At 52.2% G+C, this 24269-nt stretch overlaps 2 protein-coding genes across 2 annotated transcripts; both read left to right on the top strand.

The window, feature by feature from the left end:
• The first annotated feature begins 1608 nt into the window (after positions 1-1608).
• LOC144139954 (uncharacterized) lies at positions 1609-7903 on the top strand. Its single transcript, XM_077672174.1, has 2 exons — positions 1609-2574; positions 7874-7903. The coding sequence occupies exons 1-2, from the start codon at positions 1609-1611 to the stop codon at positions 7901-7903; spliced, it is 996 nt and encodes a 331-aa protein (XP_077528300.1).
• A 5169-nt stretch (positions 7904-13072) lies between these two features.
• On the top strand, positions 13073-18911 carry LOC144139953 (uncharacterized). The gene is made up of 3 exons (XM_077672173.1): positions 13073-13994; positions 15449-15672; positions 18778-18911. The coding sequence occupies exons 1-3, from the start codon at positions 13168-13170 to the stop codon at positions 18909-18911; spliced, it is 1185 nt and encodes a 394-aa protein (XP_077528299.1). The 5' UTR covers positions 13073-13167.
• Positions 18912-24269: the final 5358 nt, after the last annotated feature.

The raw sequence follows: 24269 nt of genomic DNA, 5'->3' as shown, positions 1-24269 counted from the left end.
TGTAGAAACCCCCAACTTCGGCTTCTTTCTTCTAGCCATCTGGCAACACTGTATATCCGCCTCGAGCTCGCTGTGTAGGCAGCAGCACTATCGAAATAAATTTAGTCGTTGTTTGTTCCTCACAAGGGTGTGGTGTCGCTCTATCTGGCGTCTTTCAAAGTTTCATTATTTTGGTGCCGAAAACGCGGGAAAGTAACAACGCTAACCGTGAAACAACGAGGCTATCGGGCGACGACGAGACGACGAATCCAAGTACATGGTGAACGCACACAGTCTTGGAAGTGAAACGCGAGTTGACTCTGTCGCGCCCACGCACGAAGCCTAAAGACGCCATCCCAACGAAGCCGAAGAACCAAACGAAGCCTACCACGCCACAACGGGGCTATGGACCGACTCAAACAGAAAAGAGCAGCATTGCGAACTCAGGTGACGAAACTGATTTGCGAAGCGAATTCAGCGCTTGAAAGCCACGCAGAAGAAAAGGCCCTAAACGTTCTAACGGCTAGGCTTAGCGCCCTGAAAATTAAGCTAAACGAAGCGGATGCCGCCATTGAGCCACTTGTGTTGGAACACGAAGCCGCGCAGAACTACGCCAGCACCATAGAATACGATGACTCGATCGTCACGTGCATAGCGAGGCTCGGCCAGGAGGCCCAAGAAGCACAAAGAGCAAAAAAGAAAACGGAGAGCGAAGCAACGCCGCCGCCGCCTTCTGACGGTAACCGGAGCTCTGCGAGTACGAAGGTTAAGTTGCCGAAGCTCGCCCTACAACGATTTAGCGGCGCTGCCACGGAGTGGCAGCCGTTCTGGTAGCAGTTTCGGCAGGCTATTCACGACAACGAAGCTCTTTCTAACGCGGAGAAGTTCTTGTACCTACAGACAACGCTCACTGGGAAAGCTGCATCTGCGGTAGCTGGGATACAAGTGACAGGAGCGAACTACGCCAACGTCATCGAGCTTTTGAAAGAGCGTTTTGGCCGCTCGGATGTGCTTATCCAGGAACATCTCACCCAGTTACTGGACTTGCCTACCATACGAAGTGAAAATGTGGTTAACAGCCTACGTTGCCTCTACAATCACTTGCAGCGCAACATGTCGGCGCTCACGGCTCTGGGTGTGAACAGCGAAAGCTACGGAGCGATGCTTTGCTCCGCGCTGCTGCGAACACTCCCAAGCGAACTTGTCATCGATTATCACAGGCGTCGTACCGCAGTCAAAGAAGACAACGGATTGCGCATAGAGGGCTTGCTTGATTTCTTAAAAACCGAAGTGGAAAGTAGAGAACAAGCATCGCAAGTTGGCCGACAAGAACGCAAGAACCCCAGTACGAAACCTCGTTTCGAAAATGAAAAGACCAGAGAGTCGAAAGCGTCAACGGCTTCACTGTATTCGGGAAGTGGGTCGCGGTATATGGATCCATGCGCATTCTGTGCTGCGAAGAACCACGGAACGAAGGAGTGTCAAGCACCACTTTCTCTCGAAGAAAAGAAGAAGACCCTCCAGGATTCCGGTAGATGCTTCCGCTGCGCTGTCAAAGGCCACACTTCGAGACAGTGTCACAACAAAAGCGTAACGTGCAAGAATTGCGGCAAGAGGCACCTGACTCAGATGTGCGACCCTGGGTGGAAGAAAAGTGAGAACACGGCAACAGAGCTGCACTCCGCTACGGGCAAGAAGAACGACAAGGCGTCGTCCGTGCTTCTCCAAACGGCCCAAGTCTGGGCAGAAGGACGTCAGCGAAGAGCACTGGCCCGCCTCCTGTTTGATGGAGGTAGCCAGCGTATCTTTGTGACCGAAGAACTTTCTCGCGAACTGCAGCTGGAGGTTCTTGGCGAAAAGGACGTCACGATATACGCCTTCGGAGGAGCCGGAAACATCATCAAGGAAAAACGCAAGCGAGTGCTACTTTGGCTCAGGAGCCAATACAACCGAAAGGAGCATTCCATCGAAGCTCTAGAAATACCAGAGATCTGCACTGACCATCTCATTCTTCCTGAGCATGTCGTTCATGAAGCCAAGGCGAAGATACGGGAACTGGCGGATGTCACCGTGCCCCCAGCCCACTTGGCAAGAACTGGCATCTCCATTCTCGTTGGAGCTGACTACTACTGGACTCTCGTGTCTGGAGACATGCAGAAACTGCAGGGAGCTCTGGTTGCGGTCAACACTGAGTTTGGGTGGACACTTCAGAGACCAATTCCCCGCAGCAGCTCAACTGCCTGCTGTTCGACCGCTGCTGTTCTCCGGACCCACGTGTGTGGAGAAACGCAGAGCCTGTCCGCCGAACTCAGGTCCTTTTGGGAGCTTGAGAGTCTGGGCATTACCGAACCAGTCGCCCAACAAAACGAAGAGGACCATGTTGTCAAGCAATTTACATCCTCCATCAAGCTCGTTGACGGACGCTACGAGGTTGGACTGCCTTGGAAGCAAGTGAATTTCCAATTAGCTGACAACGAAGCTGTAGCAAAGAAGCGTTTGTTCAACCTCACTAAGAAGCTGGGGAATGATGAACGGATGATGACTGAGTACGATGAGTCGATACGCCAGTACCTGCAGCAAGGATTTGCGGAACGAGTACCTGCAGAGGCTGACGTCAAGCCCGAACAACGAATTTACTACATGCCACATCGAGCAGTCTTCAAACCTGACAGTCTTACGACAAAAATTAGAGTCGTGTTCGATGCATCGTCCAGTGATGCAGGGTGTGATTCCCTAAATGAGAGTCTGGAGGCAGGACCAAATTTGAACACGGACTTTCTGAAGGTACTACTGAACTTCAGGATTCATCGCATCGGCCTCACTGCTGACATTGAAAAGGCGTTCCTGCTGATTTCCGTGCGCCCTGAGGATCGCGATGCGCTGCGATTCCTTTGGTATGAACGTATGCCAACAAAGAGCGACCCAAGCCCACCGATGGAAGTCTGGCGAATGACAAGGGTGCCTTTGGAGCGACAACCAGCCCGTTCATTCTCGCCGCCACTTTGCGTCATCACTTGTCGAAGGTGGACGGCCACCCCGAGACGACAAACAAGATCGCGGAAAGCCTTTACGTGGAGAAGAGGTCCAGAACTATTTCACGGGTCATCAGATTCAGTGGAAATTCATCGTCGAAAGAGCCGCCTGGTGGGGCGGATTCTGGGAAAGGATGGTTCGGTCCGTAAAGACATCTCTAAAGAAGGTACTGGGAAACTGCTACTGCAATTTTGAGGAGCTCACTACGGTTCTGACCGAAATCGAAGCCGTCATAAACTCAAGACCGCTAACCTACATGTATGCGGAATCGAACGAACCAGAACCACTGACCCCCTCACATTTTCTTGTTGGCAGACGTTTGACTTGCCTTCCCAGTGGGTCTAGTCAGGAAACACACTCATCAACGCAGGATCAGTTGACCCGTCGTTGGCGATACCGGCAGAGGTTGGCTGATCACTTCTGGCGAAGATGGCGACAGGAGTACCTGACTTGTTTGCGCTCCGCGCATTTTGTCGTACCAAGTACATCCAGTGCATTGAAGAAAGGAACTCTTGTGTTAGTTCATGAGCATCATCTGCCAAGACAGCTGTGGAAAACCGGAGTGGTAGATGATGTGCTGGTCGGACGAGATGGACATGTTAGAGCGTGTATGGTGCGTCTACCAAGTGGAACCATCCTCAGAAGACCGATTCAGCTATTGTATCCTATAGAATGTACCTTAGAATGATCTGAAGCTCATTCCGGGGGGAGTATGTAGAAACCCCCAACTTCGGCTTCTTTCTTCTAGCCATCTGGCAACACTGTATATCCGCCTCGAGCTCGCTGTGTAGGCAGCAGCACTATCGAAATAAATTTAGTCGTTGTTTGTTCCTCATAAGGGTGTGGTGTCGCTCTATCTGGCGTCTTTCAAAGTTTCATTAGATCCCATATTGCGGAAGCGTACTCAAGTTTAGGGAGAATTAGTTACCGGTATAGAAGAATTCTGAGGGACAGAAGAGCAGAAGCAAAGTTGCGGCACAACTAGCCCAGCGTTCGATTAGCGTAATTATAGATGTAGGGGGCGTGTGTGTGCCAAGGTAGGCTATTGGTAATGTAAACGCCGAGGTACTTATATGAAGAGACATTCTGGAGAGGCACTGAGTTAATGGTATAAGTACAAGCGGTAGAAATAGATCGCCGGGTTATTGTCATGCATTGAGATTTGTTACAGTTAAGAGTCATAAGCCATTTATTGCACCAAGTTAAGACAGTCTCGAGGTCAGCCTGTAGGAGTATGTTATCTGATTCGTTTGTTTCGCGCTAAAGGACGCAATCACCGGCAAAATGTCCTTACAGAAGAGTTGATACTGCGGGGAGTTCATTATTATATATCAGGAAAAGTAAAGGGCATAGAACGGACCCTTGTGGGACGCAGTATGCTACTTCTGAAAGAGGAGAGTCTCAGTCATTAGTTGTTGCAAACAGAGTGCGATTAGTCAAAAAGCATTCGATCCATTTAAGTATGTTTGGATCGATGTTTAGCGTACTAATTTTCAGAAGAAGTAATTGTTAAGGTACTGTGTTGAGAGCTTTTTGAAAGTAAAGAAAAATGATACCAGTGCTCCGCGATCTAGAGCTGATGCTATGTCATTGGTGAGATATCGAAGCTTGGTTTCGCATGAGTAACGTTTTCGGAATCCGTGCTGGCAGGGAGTGAAAGAAGAGGTTGGTTCTATAAATGAGACAAAATTTGAGTAAATTTTATGTTCTAGTAGTTTACAAGAGACACTGGTTAGGGAAATTGGCCTGTAATTGAGAGGAGAATCAACGTTACCCCACTTGTGCAAAGTGACCACCTTACTCCTTCCATTCAAGCGGCGAAGTAGAACACTAAATAGATTGCTAAAAAATTAAGGGCAAATAAATTGATCAATACAGTTCAGTATTTTTAGGAACTTTGGGTTAATTTCATCCGCGCCACAAGAGGACAACTTGAGATTGTGAATTAAATGTAGCGCTCCGACGGCATCAATGGTCAATGGATACATCGTTAAAAAATCCCGACTCGGCATTTGTGGCAACGCGGAAATAGAACAGTTCGAAAAAGAAGTAACGAAAAAATCATTTAAAACAATGCAACAGTCTTCATAGCGAACCGGATGCCCGTCTGAATTTATAAGCGAAATGTTTTTCTTTTCACTAGGTTTAACAGTTTTCCGAAATTTTGAAGGGTTGGTTGCAAAACGTGAGGGAATGGTGTAAGAAAAACTCGCTTGTCTTCTTTGATAGATGTTCGATAATCAGAAAGGGAGGCTTGGTACACGTGCCAGCGTGCGAACGAGTTAGTCTGCTTTTCTTGTCGGAACAGCCATTTTCTAACGCAATCAGCTACGCGGTCCATCCCCGAGCCAGCCGCCATGCTGAGTACTTTCACGTGTTGTTTCTGGCTGACTTGCTAATGGGACTGTCAACGCAATGTCAGTCACACTGTGCGGCGTCCAGCATCTAACGCTCGTTATTTTTGCTTCGTTACAGATGAAGCTCCAGGAGTACGGCATTTAAAAGCATTCATGAAGAATACCGTGAAGAGCATATGGAAAGATGGCCGCTACGATTTTGTTTTTAGGAACTTCCAAAAGCAGCTGAAGAATCTGCATAATCGTACGAAAGTGGCTGCCCGTTTACACCTTACGTGAAGAATTCTTTTTTCTTCAACCCACGGGAGTTGGTGCGTAGGGGACGAAAGCTCAGACGAAGCGTGAAACGGAGGGGCGAAGCATGCATGGTTAGTAACACTAGCGTGTGTTAACTCAAGAACGTGAAGCACATCGCTGTGCATTACTCGTGGCGACGCTGGGACCACAGTGGAGCCGGAGGGTGTTGTCAGTTGATGCCGACAAGAACTTCGAGAACTTCGAGTTATTGGTCGACCTGCTGTCACCTCGCAGCAAACTCGTTCCGGAGGATTCCGTAATTCGTGAAAGCACTGCATTTTGCGCCACTTTGCAAAGCGGCTGCCGGCGATAAGCGAAGTTTTTATTGTGTTTTTATTTATTATTTTTATTAGGTTCATGAGTATTATTCTACAAAAGTTTGACCACAGAACAGGGAGGATTTTAGAGAAGCAAAGGTCTAGCTTTGCCTGTACTGCCAGAAAAAGCGTAGTGGCGGCGTCGTGAACTACCGAAGGCGCCCGATTAGTGGCGCTGTAAACAAGGCTTTGTAAACATGGCGGATGCTTTTTGCCCAGGCCGCTTGAGCTCCTTAATAACATGGCTGCCCTCGCACGGCTGCCGCAGGCTCGATGCTCCTGCTGGTTCCTGGCTGGCACGCTGGCCGCGTGTTTACTTGCGCCGCGCTAGTGAGGTGATGTCACGCCAGGTGACCAGATGGCCTCGACTGGCACAGACCACAGTGAGCAGCAAATGAGAACAAATCGTTTATTGACATCCGCAAGTTTACAGAGGCCAGGACATCATTTCATTTCGATCGCTGCAATTGTACGTCGCTTTCGTGACATTTTTTTTTGCCATACCAACTCGTTCACTTGCGCTAAGATTTCGAACGACGGGCACACAACCAGCCCTCAGTCGACGAAGAAAGGCGGCGGTATACAGCGAGCGTCATAAGTTCGCACGTGCGATGTGCCCACCTTCCGCATCCATCACATTGGAGAGCGGCGACGTTGTCATACACAACCTTTTCGCAGCGGCTGCAAGTAGGACGTGACGACGTGCGCTTGGGGCCGGGATTGATCGCAATGTCTCCAGCGAGCAAGAGGCACAACGTGACTGTCGGGCGGCCATGAAGGGGTGCGCACATGTGGCGGCATACCTTGGGGCGATGCTCCAGCGAGGTGGTGGGAACCAACACCGTGCACAGCGCGCGAGACAGACTTGTAGTGGCGAGCACGCTCGGACGGGCGCATCCGTCGTGAGGAGCAACACGTACGTTTGGCAAGGTCTGGACCGAGGCGAGTCCGTAAAACGAAGAGTGATGCCAATAGCAAGAGGAGTCGCAGCCTGGCTATAGGCCTAGATGCGCCATCACAACAAGTCCATGCGGCGGTACAGCGGCCCCGCTAACATGGGCTCCAACAGGCTCACGCGGGTCGCTGAGCTTTCCCGGTGGCACGTATCACACTTCCTGCATGTTCACAGCGCAGAAATACTCAAGAAAACTACATTTGACGAGACCACAGAGGATAAGTTAACCGCAATCCAGCTTGGCTTGGCTTGACTTTGTGGTTGCGAATTCAGAAGCGAGGTGGTGCACCAGTCGGCTGTTCATAAAAAGTTGCGTACATTTTGCTCAACAGATGTTTGATGCGGAACTTGTTAATAATCTGTTTAAACAACACATTGTAAGCGAACTTTGTTAGCTCTCTGAGTCACGGAATGAATGTTTTGTATTCTCCACCAAAAGTAACCTCTCGGTTGCACCGTCTGGTGGACTTGATCGAAAACTGCGCTGTAGGTTCGTCACGTGGGGCGTCGATTTTTACACCGGCTATTGGGAAACCAGGGAACGTCCAAGCTTGAGAGGCCTGGTTTGACCCACAACTTGCTTGCGTTTTTTATGCTCAAAAGTACCCCCCCCCCCAAAAAAAAAAACACCTCCCGCGTAATGAACGCACCCTTAAATTGGCATTAAGTTTTTTTGAAAAAAAGTGCGATCCTTAGCGAGCAAATACGGTATTTGTTCCTTTTTTATCTTTTTGCCCTGCATTCGTTACCACTCACACTATGCGCACATATGGCCAACTGTCAGATTTACCGTATACCAGCAGTTAGTTTCTCCCTCTACTTACAGTGAACATCACAAAAAATTATAAGAGTCATCTTTGCGTTCTTGATACATAAGTGCACGCCTATGGAATATATGGCCCTGAGGTTGTGTTTGTGGGTGATGGTTTGTGCAGGGCAGCCACGTCGGCAGTTCTGGTGACTAGAGAAGTTTAGAGCTCCCGGCCACAGCCCAGCAGCGTCTCCTCGCTGGTGAGCTGAGAACGTCGCTGACCGGTTAGATGAGTGGAGGATGAGCACGCTTTTCCTGTGGTTGTCGGCAGGACAGTGAAGGAACCATGATCACGACCCTAGCTAACTTTACTTTCCTCGTGATGTTTTTTTTGTTTTCATAGGCAACCACGCTGAAACCACTAAATCTGCGATACCCGCCCGTATACTGGGGAGTAACGAAGTGCTAATTGTAGTAGTGTTAGTGATTCTATTAATGTGCAGTGTGTGTAATCGACTTTTGTGTAGGCTTAAAAATAAAACTCATGTGTAAGTTTGCATCTGTCCTTGTTTCCCACGGTCTTCGTCTGAATTTTTGCTGCTTACGGTAACTTATGATGGAAACTGTGGCACTCTTCACACCACCTTCCATTGAAACTTGGAATTACTGTTTCAGTCTCACGGAATGTTGAATAAGTGGAAGAAATGGGATCTAAATAAGATGCTTCACATCTTATTGAGAACATGGCCGGAAACAGTGATTTTAAACATGTCATCCCCATGGGCTTTTGGACTGTAATACCACTTAGTGAAATCATTATTTACGATTGTGAAACAATTTTAAACAACGCTGACGCATGACGCATATTTGCGAAGGTATAAAATGTGTGAAAAACGCACAAATAAAAAAATCACTGCTTTATGTAGTTAATGGGGTTTATTTTCTCGTACAACGTGGGTAAGCGCTGTTGGGGCAAGTTCAAACATCGTTCGTTCAATTTGGATTCACAGGAAAATCACATGTTGCTCCGCCTCATCACAAGGCTCCTCGAATAACCATAAATTGCGCTTGTAGCATTGTCCTGAATGACTCGTGAATGTGAAAAATGTGAATGTTGAGACAGCTAGACGCCCTGATTCTCAACGCTAGAATCAGTTTTGCGGACTATGTGGAAGTTTTGTCAGAGCAAATTCGAAATCCGTTAATCATACTTTTTTTATTGCTCGTTTGTTCTCCTGCCGCAGAAAACACCACTCTCATTACGGTCAAGAATTCAAGCCGGGCTGAAGTCGCAATTAATATAAACAAGTCGCGCTGTCTTCTCCTTCATCTATTTCGTGATCCGTCAGCAGCCCGCTAATGTGCAGTAATACCTCGTTATTTCGACGCAGTGCAAACCGGGAAATATTTCGAGATAAGCGGATTTTCGAGATACGCAAACTTGCGCAAATCACCTTGAAGTGTCGAGTTATTTGCAAAAAAGGCTCCACTACTTACCAGCTCTTCAACAGCAGCTTCTAATCTTGCTTTTCATAAAGGTTTGAAAGATAAAAAAAACATACAAGAGACGTTCACCGGCTGAGTTTCGTGGCACTGCTATTCACGTTCGGTAGAAACATCTGCTTGGTGGTAGGCGCGTCTAAACGAGAAAAAAATCGAGGGGCTTATTCGGTCAGCATCGCGCAAATCTTGTGAAACGGTCCACGGCGGCGAAACGTTCATTCCACTCCCAGTCAAGATTTTGAGATATCCGCCGTTTGGCCCACAAATACTTCAGAATAAAAGGTAACAAATAGACGGAACGTTTAGGAAATAGTTGGGTGGCGGAAAATTCCGACTTATCCAATTTTTCGATATATGCGATTAACGAGGTATTACTGTCAGTTTTAAGTTATTACCACAAACGTTATGTTACCACAACAATAACTTGCATGCTGTAATAAACGCGCAGCTCGGGCGCGCAAGAAACACGCCTCCTAACGAAACTAACACTGCCGTTTACTTTCCCACACAGTTAACTTGCATAGCCGTATAATACCGTTTGCATAGTAGATAAATGCAAACGTTGTAGCTAGTTTGTAACAAAATGCGTATACAAGCAACTATGAGACATTCCACTCTTCAAAGGTGGATGACGGGCTGTATAAAAGACAGAACACTCACATGGTTATAAGTCGTATTCACTGGCGTGGCATGCGTGCGGGTAAGCGTGTGTGCGCGCCACCATGCTGGTATCCAAGCGTCTTTGCTGTGAATGCGGCGTCGTGCGCAGAGCCCGCAGTGGAGGCACCCCACTTTTCCTTTGTGCCCGCTGAGCAGCCGGGCTGCCCGACGGCTGCGAAGTAGATAGATTGTTTTCCCGCGCAATCCGTGTGCGAGCGATCCTATAACCTCGGGTGTGCCACGGTAGCGTTGGTTACGGAAAAAGACTGTCTGTTCCCTTCATGAGTGTGAAAACCTCACCTTCAATTCAACCCCCGCCTCTGCGTGCGCTTACGAGCAGTACAAGTTGGTCGTATAGGCCTCCTGCGCTGCCCAGGGGGCGCTGCGCAAGCGGCTTCAGGGTAGTACTTCCGGGTAGTACAAAGCTGCGCGGGTCCCATACGATCCCGTGTTGACTGAAGCAAAATGAGCTCGATGCTCCCGATTGTTTTGCGACATGGTCACAAGCACATCCCCGACGAGTCCGATCTCTTCTGGCGATCAACTTGGCATTAGGGGAAAAAGCTTTGCAGCGCTAAATACGTTTACAGCACCGACGAAAGTGCCGGGACGGTGACGGCGCTCTGCCACTCGCAGGTTCACCGGTCGATGTTCGTATGAAGTGAAATTTGAAGTGAAACTTTAGTTGAAACTAATACTCTAGGTGAAGGACTTTTCAGCAACAGCCGATCAGAAAAGAAGAGTGACGCAATCGGCGATGATCGCGCTTTTAAAAGCCAACCAGTCCGGCGGACCGCAGGCTTGCCTGCTCCGGTGCGCCGCTATTTTGCGTACCTGCGCACTATGCGTGCACTTTCATTAAACAGCACTCGTTTGCATCGACGTTACGAATACATGGTGCAGCGTTAGCTTGCCGTTTTGTTGCGTGTCTCAGTGACAAAATTTAGCGAGTGTCAGAAGCGTGAAATCTGTTTGGCGATTCCGAAATTAGTGGCCGTAAAACAACCGAGATGCCGCTCGCTTTCCTTGTGTGCGCTCACTTTACTTAATTACGCTCTTGAATCATATAGTCCCAGTTAGAATGAGGGTGAGCAACGTTTTGAAGTGTAGGGCCGAGTTGCATGCAGCCGACACGGCGGAGGGCTGGACAGCAAATCGGGTGGGATGGGGAAGGGGGCTTTGAATGCAAAGCGAAAAAATTCAGTAAATCGCCAATAATATTTGACAATAATCTGGCGAAGTGTGAAGATTGGGGACAATTCAACTGGCAGCGACCAATTTTCTGTTCTTGTCTCGCTGTCTAACGTAACTCTATTTGAGGACAAAACTGGCGTGTCGGCGTTCAGATTGTTAGCGACGAAGATAACCAACAGGGTCAGTGATGATCGTATGTAAATATTCAGGGCCGCGCCGTGTATGCGGCTGTGTTATGTTATGTTATGCATATATAGAAGTACACATTTCTGCAGGCAGCGGGCGTGCGATTTGGTGATTGTTTTGCGTCCTATTTGTTTATTTCACGCAAGGCCTCACCTACTCGCTAGTATACATGTACCCTGCCGTTCGTAAATCGTGCGGCGTAAAACGTTACGCAAGGACCATTTAGTTTTCGAAAATGCAAAACAAAATTTCCACTCGTTTTCAAGGCGGTGCCAGGCCAGCACAGTCAGCTGAGTCGGCTGCGCAATTCTTGGGTTCGCTTGCATGCTCCCGCTGAAGCAACCTTTTGCAGCTACCTCAGGCTATAGGATGAAGAGCGTTCCGTGTTTATGCTACTCGTGAACTTTCCTTTGTCGACCGCACACAAGAAGAAAGAACGGTAATCGCCGTCAGGAAGTTGGACCACCCGACCTGGCGATACTGTCCCACGCCGCGACGACCGCGACAGCTCGCTCAAAAGAAAGGCGATAAATCGGCTTGTTTGAGCGGATATTATTTTGTTTAGCCTCTACAACTACTTTAAGGCTATTACATACAGTATGCAGTCATTTAAGCGCGCCACAAAGCGATTAAACTAAGTACAACCTAGTTTCACTCTGCCTTGTAATTGAAAACGCATGGAAGGCGGCTATGGTCGTCTGCTTTTGTACTACTCAGAGGCGTCCGCCACTAGGGGCGCTGCATGTCGCCAAAACTCCAGCGCACGAGGCCTATACCAAAAAGCTTCAAAATGATTGCCGTAGCACTGCTATTGTAGCAGCGTTTACACCGGCGGCCAGAGAGCGGTATATGCCTCGAGCTTCGTGATCGCTGCGCCGCCTGCCGCCGCTTCTCCGCGGCGCTTACGGGATATCCGCTGCGCAGCTGGTAGCGGCTCATGCAATGTTTTGGTTCTCTTTCGCTTCTTTTTGCCTTTCCGCACCCTAAATATCTTGCTATGGTGTGTGGGGAGCGCCTTGGCACACCTTCTTGCCTAGAGGGTGTTACCCGGAGACCCTCGCCGCGAGCTCCCTTCCCTTGCCCTCCTCGCCTGCCGTGCGGCTACCGGGACGCAGACTGGGGAGACGTCGGCACCCGAGGGATGGCGCTGGTGGACACGGGGCAGAAGCAGCGATGGGGAGGAGCGGGCGGTGGTGCTGAAGAGCCGGGTGCGGGGACTCGGTCTCGGGAGAGACAGGGTGTTTTTGGCTGGTGTCTGTGTGTAGCCGGACGGGTGACAGCGTGGAATATGTGAGTAAAGAGTTTCTCATTGTACTCGACCGCAGTGTGCCTCATTTCTGGACGGCCGTAGAGAGCAGGCCCACATCTGGCGCCCGAACGTGGGGCTGATTTCAAGCCCACCAGTGGACATTTGCTCTCTGAGGCTGCCGGGAAGGGGCCCACTGCGGTTTGAGCCGGCATTCCTTTGTTCCGGAAAGGAAGCGCCATTTTGGGCACTAGGCTTCACGGACCTTTCCGCCGTATAGATGCATGTATGGTAAATCTGTTGGATGGCGGCGTTTTGGTTTCTTAGTTTAGTTTTCACGGTAGCTGCGAAAGCCTGAAGTTTTTTGCGTTCTTCGTTCTGTGTTCGTGTAACGGCTTAGGTGACTACATTACACCGTGGGTATATATACGTAGCGTCTTGTAGGCTTGTAGGAAGGTATGTAGCGCTTGAGAAGAAGTCGTTCGTGTATTCTGATGCGCGCCTATTGCAGTTTTTTTCGTATTTTGACGTGTGTTTTCTTGAGTTTTCGTCATATATTGTCTGGATGCCTCTGTTCCCGTTGTAGATTTCCGAATGTGGTTTGTTTGTCGCGTTGCGTAAGTAACTAGCGCGGAGTGTTTTGTACCGGTGTGTGTGCAGTTTGGCGTTGTAGGCATAGTTCGCTCGCGATGGCCCCGACCACAAGGAGTGAGACGGGACAAAAGGAGAGCCCGCAGGGCTCGGGGGAAGACGCGGCGGCGGACGCCGTTGTGCGGGAGGCTGCTGAGCAGTCGCAGCCCGCTGATCTCGCCTCCATGATGAGGCAGATGACCGCGATGTTCGCGGAGATTACCCGAACGCTCGGTTCGGCGCCGGTGGCCCCCGCCGCGGCCCCAGTAGCGTCAGGTTCGCGGCCGCGCCTTAACGTTGAGGTCCCCTCATACTCCGGCTACGGTGACGCGAAATCGGTGTACGAGTTCCTTCAACAACTCGATTCCTACCGAACGGCGCTGGGCGCATCGGAGGAGGATGTGCTGAGGCAAGTCCTGCCCGTAGCACTGGTGGGAACCGCTGCGCGGTGGAGGCGCTGCCAGCCGGCGTTCACGTCGATGGCAGATTTCAAGGACCGATTCCGCGCGGAGTTCCTACCACCCGATTACGAACACCGTATGAGGGACGAGCTTGCACTTCGCACGCAGCACCCAGAGGAGAGCCTCCTCGAGTACGTGCGGGCGATGCAGGAGCTCTACGAGCGGGCCGACCCAGCGGCAGCCGACGCGAACAAAGTAGCACGGGTGTGCAGGCAATGCCACCCGCGTTTTAGACCGCACTTGCGGGGTCGGAGTTTTCCTAACCTCGAGGCCCTCGCACAGGAAGCGCGCATAGTTCAGGCGGATCTGCTCGCCGAGCTGCGCTACAGGCTGCCGCCGAGGCCCGGAGAATCGCTCGAACCGGGTTGTGCTTGGTCAGGAGCGCCGGTGCCTAGCGCCCATCAGGCCGAAACAATGGCCGTGAGGCAAGACACTGCAGTGGGGAACTCCGCCGCTCTCAGGGCGCTAGACCCGTACTCTTTCGAGCAAAGGCGCCGTTCGGGGCTGGAAGACCGCCGATCGGCCCCTCGACAAAACGCCGGCTTTCGAGGACAAGGGGGGGCGAATGGCGGCCACCCAAACCCCTCTGAAAGAAACAACGCAGGCGTAGGAAGGGGGCAGCAGGACGAAATGGCCCGTTTGTGCTGGTTTTGCCACAAACCGGGCCACTTCTCCCGTCAATGCCCCGAGAAAATGCGTAGCACGCAGGGAAACTCGGATCGCCGGCGACGGTGAGGGACGGTGGCTCGTCGTCGCCGGCGGGAAGCGAGAAGAGGGGGCCAGACACAGGGGGCGCGAGGGAGCCCCCAGGGCACCCCGAAGCTGGCGTCGACGGGCAGCTGGCCCCCTCCGCATGCAGGGCGCAGGGAGACCCCCCTTCGTCTGCCCCATTCATGCGAGTGCAATTGGTCGGTCAGGAACTTTTTGCACTGGTCGACACGGGCTCGACGGTTTCTCTCATCGGAGACGAAATCTTCGAAGCCTGCCGGAAAAGAAGAATCCGGGTCAGGTCCGCTGGGACACCCTTGAGCCTAGCAGCAGGGTCAGCGAAAGCAGAGGGAGCCGTTAGACTTACGCTCACTTTGGAAGGCAAGAAGCGCAGGCAGCGTTTTGTTTACCTGCCTGGCTTGTCTACCTCGGTCATACTGGGGAGAGACTTCCTTTCAAAGGAGGGCATCGTGCTCGACATGGGGAGGAACGGCTACCAGTTCGGGCCGCTAACCCAGTTCTTTCCTTTCGCGAACACGCCGACGCCCGGTTTACGACCGCAGCCGGCAAGCAATCTCTACTGTGCCGCGGAGGGCCGGAGGGATGCGTCAGGAAAGATGAGTGCCGAGGTCGAGGCGATTGTCGCATCTTTTGCAGGATCCGATGATCAGCGCCGAATGTTGGCGGAAACATTGCTCCCCTTTTCGGATTGCTTTACCGAGAGACCTGGCTTGACAGATGTGCTAGAGCACGAGATAGACACGGGTGATGCTCGGCCATTCCGGTTCAATCCGAGGCCGATAAGTGCCCATAAGAGGAAGCTCCTCGACTGCGCACTAGATGAAATGATCGAGACAGGCGCAGTGAGACCCTCACGAAGCCGCTGGGCATCTCCTGTAGTCTTGGCACTGAAAAAAGACGGTTCAGTACGACTGTGCGTAGACTACAGAAAGCTGAACGCACTGACCGAGAGAGATGCGTACCCCTTTCCGAGCATTCAGTCGGTGATAGATCAGCTGGGCAACGCTCGCTACTTCACTGTGCTGGACGCTAGCAGAGGGTACCTGCAGATTCAAATGTCCGAGGCTGACATCGAAAAGACTGCATTCACCTGCCACCGCGGGCTCTTCGAATTTACTCGACTCCCGTTTGGCTTGTCGAACGCTCCTAGTTCGTTCATGCGGCTGATGGACATTGTCTTGGGGGACGCGAGGTACAACTATGCGATGGCCTACCTGGATGATGTGGTGATCTATTCTGAGACTTTTGAGGAGCACCTCGTGCACTTGAGTTCCGTCCTGGAACGCATGAGGAAGGCCGGTCTGACGATCAACCCAAGGAAAGTGCAGCTGGCATCATCTAAGGTCGATCTGTTGGGTTTTGTCGTGGACAATGGTACCCTGAGACCGAACGATGAGAAGCTGCAGGCCATCCTTAGTTACCCTCGACCACTAGACGTGAAAAGCCTGCAAAGGTTTTTGGGCATGGTTGCTTTCTACAGGCAGTTCATACCGCACTGTACGGAACTCGCACGGCCTCTTTACAAGCTGTTGCGGAAGAACGTAAAGTGGGTCTGGGAAAAGGAACAAGAGGATTCCTTCGTTTCTTTGGCTTGCGCAATAGCGGACACCGCTAGTTTGCGCCTTCCCGACCTGAACAAACCGTTTGTTTTGCAGACAGACGCTAGTGACTACGGTGTGGGAGCTGTTTTGTTGCAGGAACACGAGAGCGAGCTGCGGCCAGTCGCTTTCGCGAGCCGCACGCTCACACCGGCGGAGCGGAATTACTCCGTAACCGAAAAGGAGTGCTTGGCTATCATGTTCGCATTGTCGAAGTTCGACATGTACCTAGATGGAGCGGTTTTCACCGTGCAGACGGATAACCAGGCACTGACGTGGCTGAAGGGGCTTAAAAACCCCGCAGGCAGGCTCGCGAGGTGGGCGCTGACGTTGCAACGTTACGCGTACACAATCGAGTACCGCCGAGGCTGCACCAACAAGGTAGCCGATGCTTTGTCGCGCGCGCCGCTGGAGGCGGGTGCACGCGCGGCGAGCGGCCCCGAGGGAGGCGGCGGGAGCGCGCGCGCCGAGTTGAGCGGTTTCATCGGCGGCGCGCGCCGCCCCGAGAGGGGGAGGAAAGGGCCGGACGGAGGAGTCGAGGCCGGCCGCAAAGAGAAAGAAAAGCGGCATCTCGCAGCGGCGATTTCTCGTCCCCCGAGAACAGAGGCAGAAAGGAATCTGTCTTGGGGGGAGGTAGTGAGTAAGGAAGAGCTCATTGAGGCCCAGAAAGCAGACGGTCTGTGCCAGCGGGTGCTGAAAAGGCTAACGAGCGGCGTAGCTTGCACCGGTAACGCTGAGGGGTTTGACGCGTATCTGCTGGGCGACGATGGCTCATTACTTCGCTACATTCCCCAACTGGACGACGAAGAGGCGGTTTCATCCCCCTTTCGTGTCGTGGTCCCGAGGAAGTTGCGGAAACGGTTCATGCGGTACTTTCATGACTCAGCGCTGGCAGGACATGGCAGCGGCAGTAAGACTTACGACAAGTTATGCCGTGTCGCGACCTGGCCAGGCATGAGGAGAGACGTGCTGAGCTATTCCCGCGCTTGCCCTCTTTGCCAGGTAGCGAAGCCGCGCGCTGGGAAACCTGTGGGTTTCATGAAGCCGGTGGAAAGCAGCTACCCGTGGCAGATTGTAGCGTGTGACGTAATGGGACCCCTCCCAAGATCCGCGCGAGGAAACCAGTTCATTCTGGTTATAACGGACCACTTTTCTAAGTGGGTGGAGTTGTTTCCCCTTAGAAAGCTAGCGTCGGAGCGGATCGTAGAGAAGCTGGTGGAGACATTCACTCGTTTCGGCTTCCCCTCCGACCTGATCACTGACAATGCTTCGTATTTCACAAGCAAAGTCTTTTCAGACTGTTGTCGAGCGCTGCACATTCGGCACAGGAAAACGAGTCCTTATCATGCTCAGAGCAACATCACTGAGAGGGTGAACAGGAACCTGAAGTGCATGCTGGTTGCGACAACCAAGGAGCATAAGGACTGGGACGCGCGTTTGCCTGAGCTGGCTTTCGCGACTAGGACTACCGTAAATAGGTCAACGGGTTTGACACCAGGTTACCTAAACTTCGGTAGAGAGATCGCTTTTCCAATGGAAAATGCACTGCAGTACGCGGCGGCGGGTAACGCCCCTTCTCTGTCGCAGTACGCGGCTAGGCTCCGGGAACGCCTTTTGGCAGCGCAACGCACGGCTTGGGAGAATCTCGACGTGGCGCGCATGGAGCAAGCCGAGCAGTATAACAAAGGCCGTCGTCACCTTGTGTACAACATCGGTGACCTAGTGCTAAGGAGAACGCACCCACTCAGCAACGCTGCACGCGGTTTCACCGCAGCGCTCGCACACAAATGGCAAGGGCCATACAGAATTACGGCGCAGACGACTCTGCTCACGTATGAGATGCAGTCGCTTGAAAGCGACGAGCTGGTGGGTCCTGTGCACGTTATCGATCTCAAGGCCTATCACGTTCGCACTGGCGATGACGAACAGGTGGTAGCGGAACCAGAAGGTGAAAGTCCCGCTTCTAATGACAGAACGGCCGGCGACAGGGTTCGCACCCATCGTTACGACCTGAGGGTGCGGTAGTGTCTACCCCCCACGGGTCTGGGTCTCACGTGGTTCTACCACGGAGCAACCCGCAGCACAGTCACCGCTTCAAGTTTCATCGCGCCACCTGTGCGGTGGTGCGAGGCGTGGTTTTGTGCCTGGCCGTTACGATGACCCGCCGCGGTGGCTCAGTGGCTAAGGCGTTGCGCTGCTGAGCACAAGGTCGCGGGTTCGATTCCCGGCCGCGGCGGCCGCTTTTCTGATGGAGGCGAAAAGCGAAAACGCCCGTGTGTACGAGATTTCGGCGCACGTTAAAGATCCCCAGGTGGTCAAAATTAATCCGGAGCCCTCCACTACGGCGCGCCTCATCGCCTGCGTTGCGTCGGCGTGCTAAACCCTACAATCAATCAATGGCCGTTACGATGCCAGCCTGGGCCTGCCGACAGCGGGCCCTTCCGGTGCGACCCGGGAGCTTCGCACCACCGGCCTGGTGGTGCGGGGCGAAACGTTCGTGCCTGAGGGTTGCGAGTCCGGCCCGGGCCTGCCGAGCAGAGGGCCTTCCTGGTTCGACCCGGGAGCTGTTGCCACGGTCCGGGGGTCCTACCGCCCTTCGGAGATGCGAGGCGGCTGCGGTTCGCCTCCTTGTCAGCGGCGGAGCCCTGTTCGTGGGTTGGAGGCCTGCTGAGCTCATCGCGGAGCTGTAGCCCTGGCGTGGAGGCGCCGGTGGGCGCAGAGCCTACAGCTCGCTCTGGGGCTGCGAGCGCCCATCAACCGGGTTTGCCCCGGGCTCATCGCGGCGCCTACGGTTCCGGCGCCGAGCAGCGGAGATCGGAGCACCGGGGCGCTGTCGAGAGGAGCCTGCCCGTTCTATGGATTCCTGCGCCGGGCACCCGAGAATGCGCTCCTGCGGACGCCTACGTGGTGACGATGGCGACAGAGCGGCATGCTGCCACAATTCGGCGGGTGCCAGCCCACCCACAGCCGCACAGGGCGGCCCCAGGCGCCGACCAGTGGTTCCTCGTGCACTAGAACCCCGAGGGTGATCTTCAATGATGGACCCGTATCCCGTGTTTGAGGGGGGGAGAGATGTGGGGAGCGCCTTGGCACACCTTCTTGCCTAGAGGGTGTTACCCGGAGACCCTCGCCGCGAGCTCCCTTCCCTTGCCCTCCTCGCCTGCCGTGCGGCTACCGGGCCGCAGACTGGGGAGACGTCGGCACCCGAGGGATGGCGCTGGCGGACACGGGGCAGAAGCAGCGATGGGGAGGAGCGGGCGGTGGTGCTGAAGAGCCGGGTGCGGGGACTCGGTCTCGGGAGAGACAGGGTGTTTTTGGCTGGTGTCTGTGTGTAGCCGGACGGGTGACAGCGTGGAATATGTGAGTAAAGAGTTTCTCATTGTACTCGACCGCAGTGTGCCTCATTTCTGGACGGCCGTAGAGAGCAGGCCCACAGGTGATGTCTGTAAGCAAATAGTACGTTTAAGGCACTTCAAAAAACTGCTGCTTCCTCATTAGAGTGCTCGAACGCCAACAAGAGCTAACCGGGGATGTGGTACTGCGCGCTTCTTCACCGCCCTTATAGCGTCGGCGACGGCAGCGGCATATCACCACTGTCACCTCCGAATGTCTCAGGCGCAAGTGAACTATATTGACGCCTCGTTTAGTCCTAATATTGGCACAGTGAGAGGTTGGTACCGTTTTGCAGCGCGGACAATGAATTGGGCCTTGTTTTGAATGTATACGCCGTAGAAAATTATCATTCGGGGAGGTCATTACCTAATACCTAACATTGACTTGGGCCTTTATAGAAGTAGAAGCCACGGGATAATTTTAAGTATATTCCAAGTCTGTGCGTCGTTAAATATGTGCCCACTCCCGCCTGATAGCGTGGACCAAGGAGAGCTAATGAAACCACGGAAAAATAAAATGGCCTGCCAAGTCCGGAAGCGGGAATGACAAAATCTAGTGCAGCTTCAGAAGTCCTAGGGACGTTCGCCTTACCTTAAAGGGGCCCTGAAAGGCGTTTTGAGCACACTAAATGAACTAGCGCAATCGTTAGATTGGGTCATCAACGTCATCTGTGCCAAGTATTACTCTTTTACGCGCAGCGGAAAGGTCACACTTTTGTTGCAAAGTTTGTCGCTTTTTTCTCACCCTTCCCTTCGTGTTTTTGGACGCCGCCATCTTCACTTGTCTACGTCATCAATTCCCAGATGTTCGTCATGAGCTACACATCCTGCTATTGCGCGACTTTTTCACGCACTTCCGGCAAAGAGATAAGCCGTCTGCTCAGCGTCGGCTCGCCGGCTGATCTGCCAGCGTAGTGCCGGAGTGCTTGGACATTTTACGACAAACGAAACAAGTGTAAACCAACCCTTAACCGTTTGCATTGAATGCAACACGTCAATAACACGACATGGATATTCTCTTACCTGAGTACGTTCCATAAAGAAAGCGTTGAAGCCTCGTGGCACTTCTTTCGTGCAATCGCAGAGAACGGCCTGAGCCGAATGCCCGGATTTGACGCACACCTTTTTATTCAACTTCAAAACAATCCAGAGATGCGTTTCGAACGAACACAACGTCACAACGTGCGTTGCAAGTCTGAACAGCAATTGACAGACGATGGGTTGCCTCCTCCTGCCCGTCGTAAATTCGGCACTCACCTCGCGTGCGGTTTGCGGGGACGAACAGCAAGTCAACTCTGGCGCACAAGCCGAGATGGCTTTTAGCCACGCACACTGCACATACCCCATGCGAGGTTGAGTTGTACGTCGGTCGAGAAAGATAATCCAGACCATGGGAAGCACTATCCACCCGCAGAAACACAGCGTCGCATTTCATCGCGAAACAAAGGCGTCCACAACACACACACCATCACCTCCTGTAACGCCAAACGCATCTCGCACTTCCCAATGGGAGTGAGTGGTACGCCTGCAGTGCCCACATGTTGTGAGGTGGGGCCCCAAGCTAAACCGGGATCACGGAACCGTAACTGACTTCTAGAGTGGTTTGTGCCTTATTGCCAAGGCAACCGATGTTTGAGATTGTCAAAAAAATGGCGCTCGCTCCAAGGCTAGAAAGCTCAGAGCTGCGGCGGAGCATGTTTTGCCGACGTTGCAGCTCTCCACCACGCGTCGCCCCAAGCTGAACTGGTCACATGATTGAAGCGTTTTGTGCACGCGTTCTGTATCGGTTTAAAATGTCTTTTTCACATGCCGCCGGCAGGAATTACCACCGCCGCAAAATAAGACCCGGCACCAGCGGGGCCATATCTGATACTGCGCTTTTTGGATAAACAGTGCGCGGTGCATCAAAGAGAACGAGCGCACAATCCTCCCCGTGCGGCTGCGAGTTCACCGCCGATAAAAAGTCACGTGCCGCCGGTAGCAACTGCCGCAACGTACACCGCGAAAGGGCAAGGCCAGGCCGCCAGATTTTTCGTTCGCTTTTCCAGCCTTGAGCGGAGTGCGGGATCCATGGTGTCAACAAAGCTTGCCCCAAGCAGACGGCAGTACGAGCAGCGCAACAGCGGAAGTAAGTCACCGCTGCGGAGCGCAGAATCATGGGAGGGAAGGCTTCCGCGCCGTCAACAGCGGAGAGTAAGTTGAAAGGAGGAGGAAACGCGGCGCGACGATAATGCACGGTTTTTGATTCACGATTTCTCAGCTAATACTCATCGCTTTAACAAAATTCTTGCGGGAGGAGATTGCTAATACATTGCTTTATTTGGTTACATGTACATCCATGCATCGGCGGAAGGTATTTCAGGACCCCTTTAAGCAAGGTTGAACCCGCTAGACCCACTAGATGCGAAATGCACTAATATTTTCCAAGACAGGGAGAGGGAGAAAGGGGGCGCCTAACTGTCGCTGTGCAAATGCGAAGCGAAATCAAGGAATGACCGTTTTAGTAACCGCACACAAGCAGAGCGTTCTCCTTTATTTTGTTTTTTACTTTATTGAACAGCTGATAACTCGGCGGACATATTTTTTGAAGTATACAGTACGGAAATTTACAAGCGAATAAATGTGTCGTTGGAAGAATGTGGTATTTGATAAGACCCTCTGATTTCACTTTTTCGCTAAATTCTGCAGGCCCCCCGTTTCGTATGATAATGTTTCGAAGAAGCGTTTAGTAACAGACTCAGATATAACCGGAGGATATATGTAACCGATCACTGTTTGGGAAAGCTCACCTCACGACTCGACGACCCAGCCGTAAATTCTTTGTGCTGACTTCCGCATGCAATTTCGCATTATCCATTGTAGAATTATCTATCCGCATGCAATTTCGCATTATCCATTGCGTAGAATGTCCGTGAAATTAATGCCACATTGGCTTGTTCAGGGTAGTGATGAATATCCGAGATATGAAGCGTAACTGGCAAGCTGTGAGGTATGAGTGCTCCGCGAGATTATTAAAGCACACGAAACCGCTTTACATCGTAGTGTACAGCCGTAGCATGAGCATCTGAACGAACGCTGCTTACGGAGGTACTGTTAGTAAATTTCACAACAGTGGAATTACAATCAGCTCCGTGCATGTGCTGGTTTCACGACGGCGGGCTGTGTCACACCTGTCGCTGATGCGGACCGAATGTACCACAGTAAGATCGCGTCACAAGCATTTATACTCTCGTACATACACCACATTAGCGAAGAAAGGGATTGCTCCATAATAAGTATTTCCAGCGCATACAAACGGTAAATATCAGTCGCGAACGTTCCTCAAAAGCAACGGTGACAGCGGTGAGCGTGCCGGTGACTCCCGCGACTGCTTTCGAAATTGGCCGCTAGGGGGATTTCAGTGGCACCCCTACAGGCAGCGCTCGAGGCGTATAGTGTCCGAGACTGTGGGCCCCCGAGCTCAAAGAAATACCTTTATGTCCAGTGCTGTTTCGAGCAGTGCACTGCAGCGTGCCTATCGCGAAATGCGAGTAATGTCACCGCCAAAGCTCAGCTGATTGCCAGCCATCCCGTTATGATATCGGCCACAGAGCGGCTGACTGCGAGCAGCCGCTTTCTGACATCGTCAATAGCATTGTTATATGAAAAAGGGAGACTTGTTTTGCTTGGTATTAACATAAGCGCACGGAATACAACCAGTGCTGTGTGTCGCCCGTGTCTTCGTCCATTGGGCTGCTCTGTCGATAAAAGGCACTCGAATACTCGTATTTAATGGGATGCGCCGAGTAATGGGTATCTAGATTCTTCTTTAGCGGTGAATGGGATTGCATGCAGCGATAAATTACTCCAGAGAAGATGCATTGGAACATCGCGAAGCTCTTTTTTCTGATTTTTGGGTCGAGCATGACGAGCTGCTCAGGCTAGGACGTGATCGCAGCGCAGCCTCTTGCCCTACAGGCAGGGGTGGAACCGCGTATGTAAACACACGACCGGGCTAGAGCGGCGGCGTGCGTCTGTCAACACAGCGCGCGCCTCCGCTCTAGCCCGGCCGTGGTAAAGAACATGCTAAGGAGTCTTGACAAGGACGTTGTGTCGCTCTCTGAATGCAAGAAAGAGGCACGATGGATTTCGAACGAAGGGCCCGCGTCCCTCGGGACAGTCCTTTTTCGACTGAAAGAGCCGATGGCTACGTTAGCCAAGCTGGCGCGCATTCCTATCGCTGGGCAGCTGACCGTGCAGCCTGGCGTGCTGGAAGATCCAGTAAACGTGCCGCAAAACGTCGTAGCCGCGCACGCAGACACTGAATAAGTCATGGGAAATCTCCAGGCCACCACAAAATATCTCTAGCATTGAGGCGAGTCCCCGCGAGCCGCTGTTGAGGCGCACGGGCGTCATCGTGGTTGACGACGTGACAATCACGGACGACGCCATCATCTCCAGCCTCGACGCGGTTCTCAAGCACAGGAAAAGCGTCCATCACCACACATGTAACTGCAATTATTCCTATCGGTTGACGCCATAGCCGAAAGTGGGGTGGAAACGTTCAGACGAATGGCGGCGCCCTTTTCTTGCTCACAGAGATGCGGCAGATAGGAAAACGCCATGACAGTGCGCACACTGTCTTCGCGTTTTTCTGTTTTACCAAGCGAAGAAATCGCCCGCTAAACTTTTGTGGGAGTACAATCTATAGAATTTACACATGTTTATATTTTTCACCCTCTCGTATTCGCGTTGTGAAAACCCTACGAAATTTGAAAGGACCGTTAATCTTTAATAAGATCAGAGCATGATCTGGGCTGTGTTGCGCAGGCGCAGTTACATCTTCCTGTTGACTGCACCAATTGTAGGACCGCTAGCACAGCCCACTGATAAAATGGAAGCTCCCAGAACGAAGAAAATAAAAAAGTCTATAGTTTTGTCCTAGCAAACAGACATGGAGAGCCTGTTTCCTATCCGTTCAAGTGGATGTATTACAACAGAA

The sequence above is a fragment of the Haemaphysalis longicornis genome, unplaced genomic scaffold (assembly GCF_048455015.1).
Source record: "Haemaphysalis longicornis isolate Haplotype H1 unplaced genomic scaffold, Haemaphysalis longicornis Haplotype H1 scaffold_5, whole genome shotgun sequence".
NCBI lineage: Eukaryota > Metazoa > Arthropoda > Arachnida > Ixodida > Ixodidae > Haemaphysalis > Haemaphysalis longicornis.
This window is presented reverse-complemented; position numbering and strand designations above follow the sequence as displayed.

Coding starts and splice junctions, on each gene's coding strand:
- LOC144139954 (XM_077672174.1), top strand. CDS start 1,609: ATGTGCGACCCTGGGTGGAAGAAAAGTGAGAACACGGCAACAGAGCTG. Junction 2,575..7,873: donor AGCAAGGATTTGCGGAACGA/GTACCTGCAGAG, acceptor TGGTTTGTGCAG/GGCAGCCACGTCGGCAGTTC.
- LOC144139953 (XM_077672173.1), top strand. CDS start 13,168: ATGGCCCCGACCACAAGGAGTGAGACGGGACAAAAGGAGAGCCCGCAG. Junction 13,995..15,448: donor GCCGAAACAATGGCCGTGAG/GCAAGACACTGC, acceptor GAACGCTCCTAG/TTCGTTCATGCGGCTGATGG. Junction 15,673..18,777: donor GGGTTTTGTCGTGGACAATG/GTACCCTGAGAC, acceptor CGGGCACCCGAG/AATGCGCTCCTGCGGACGCC.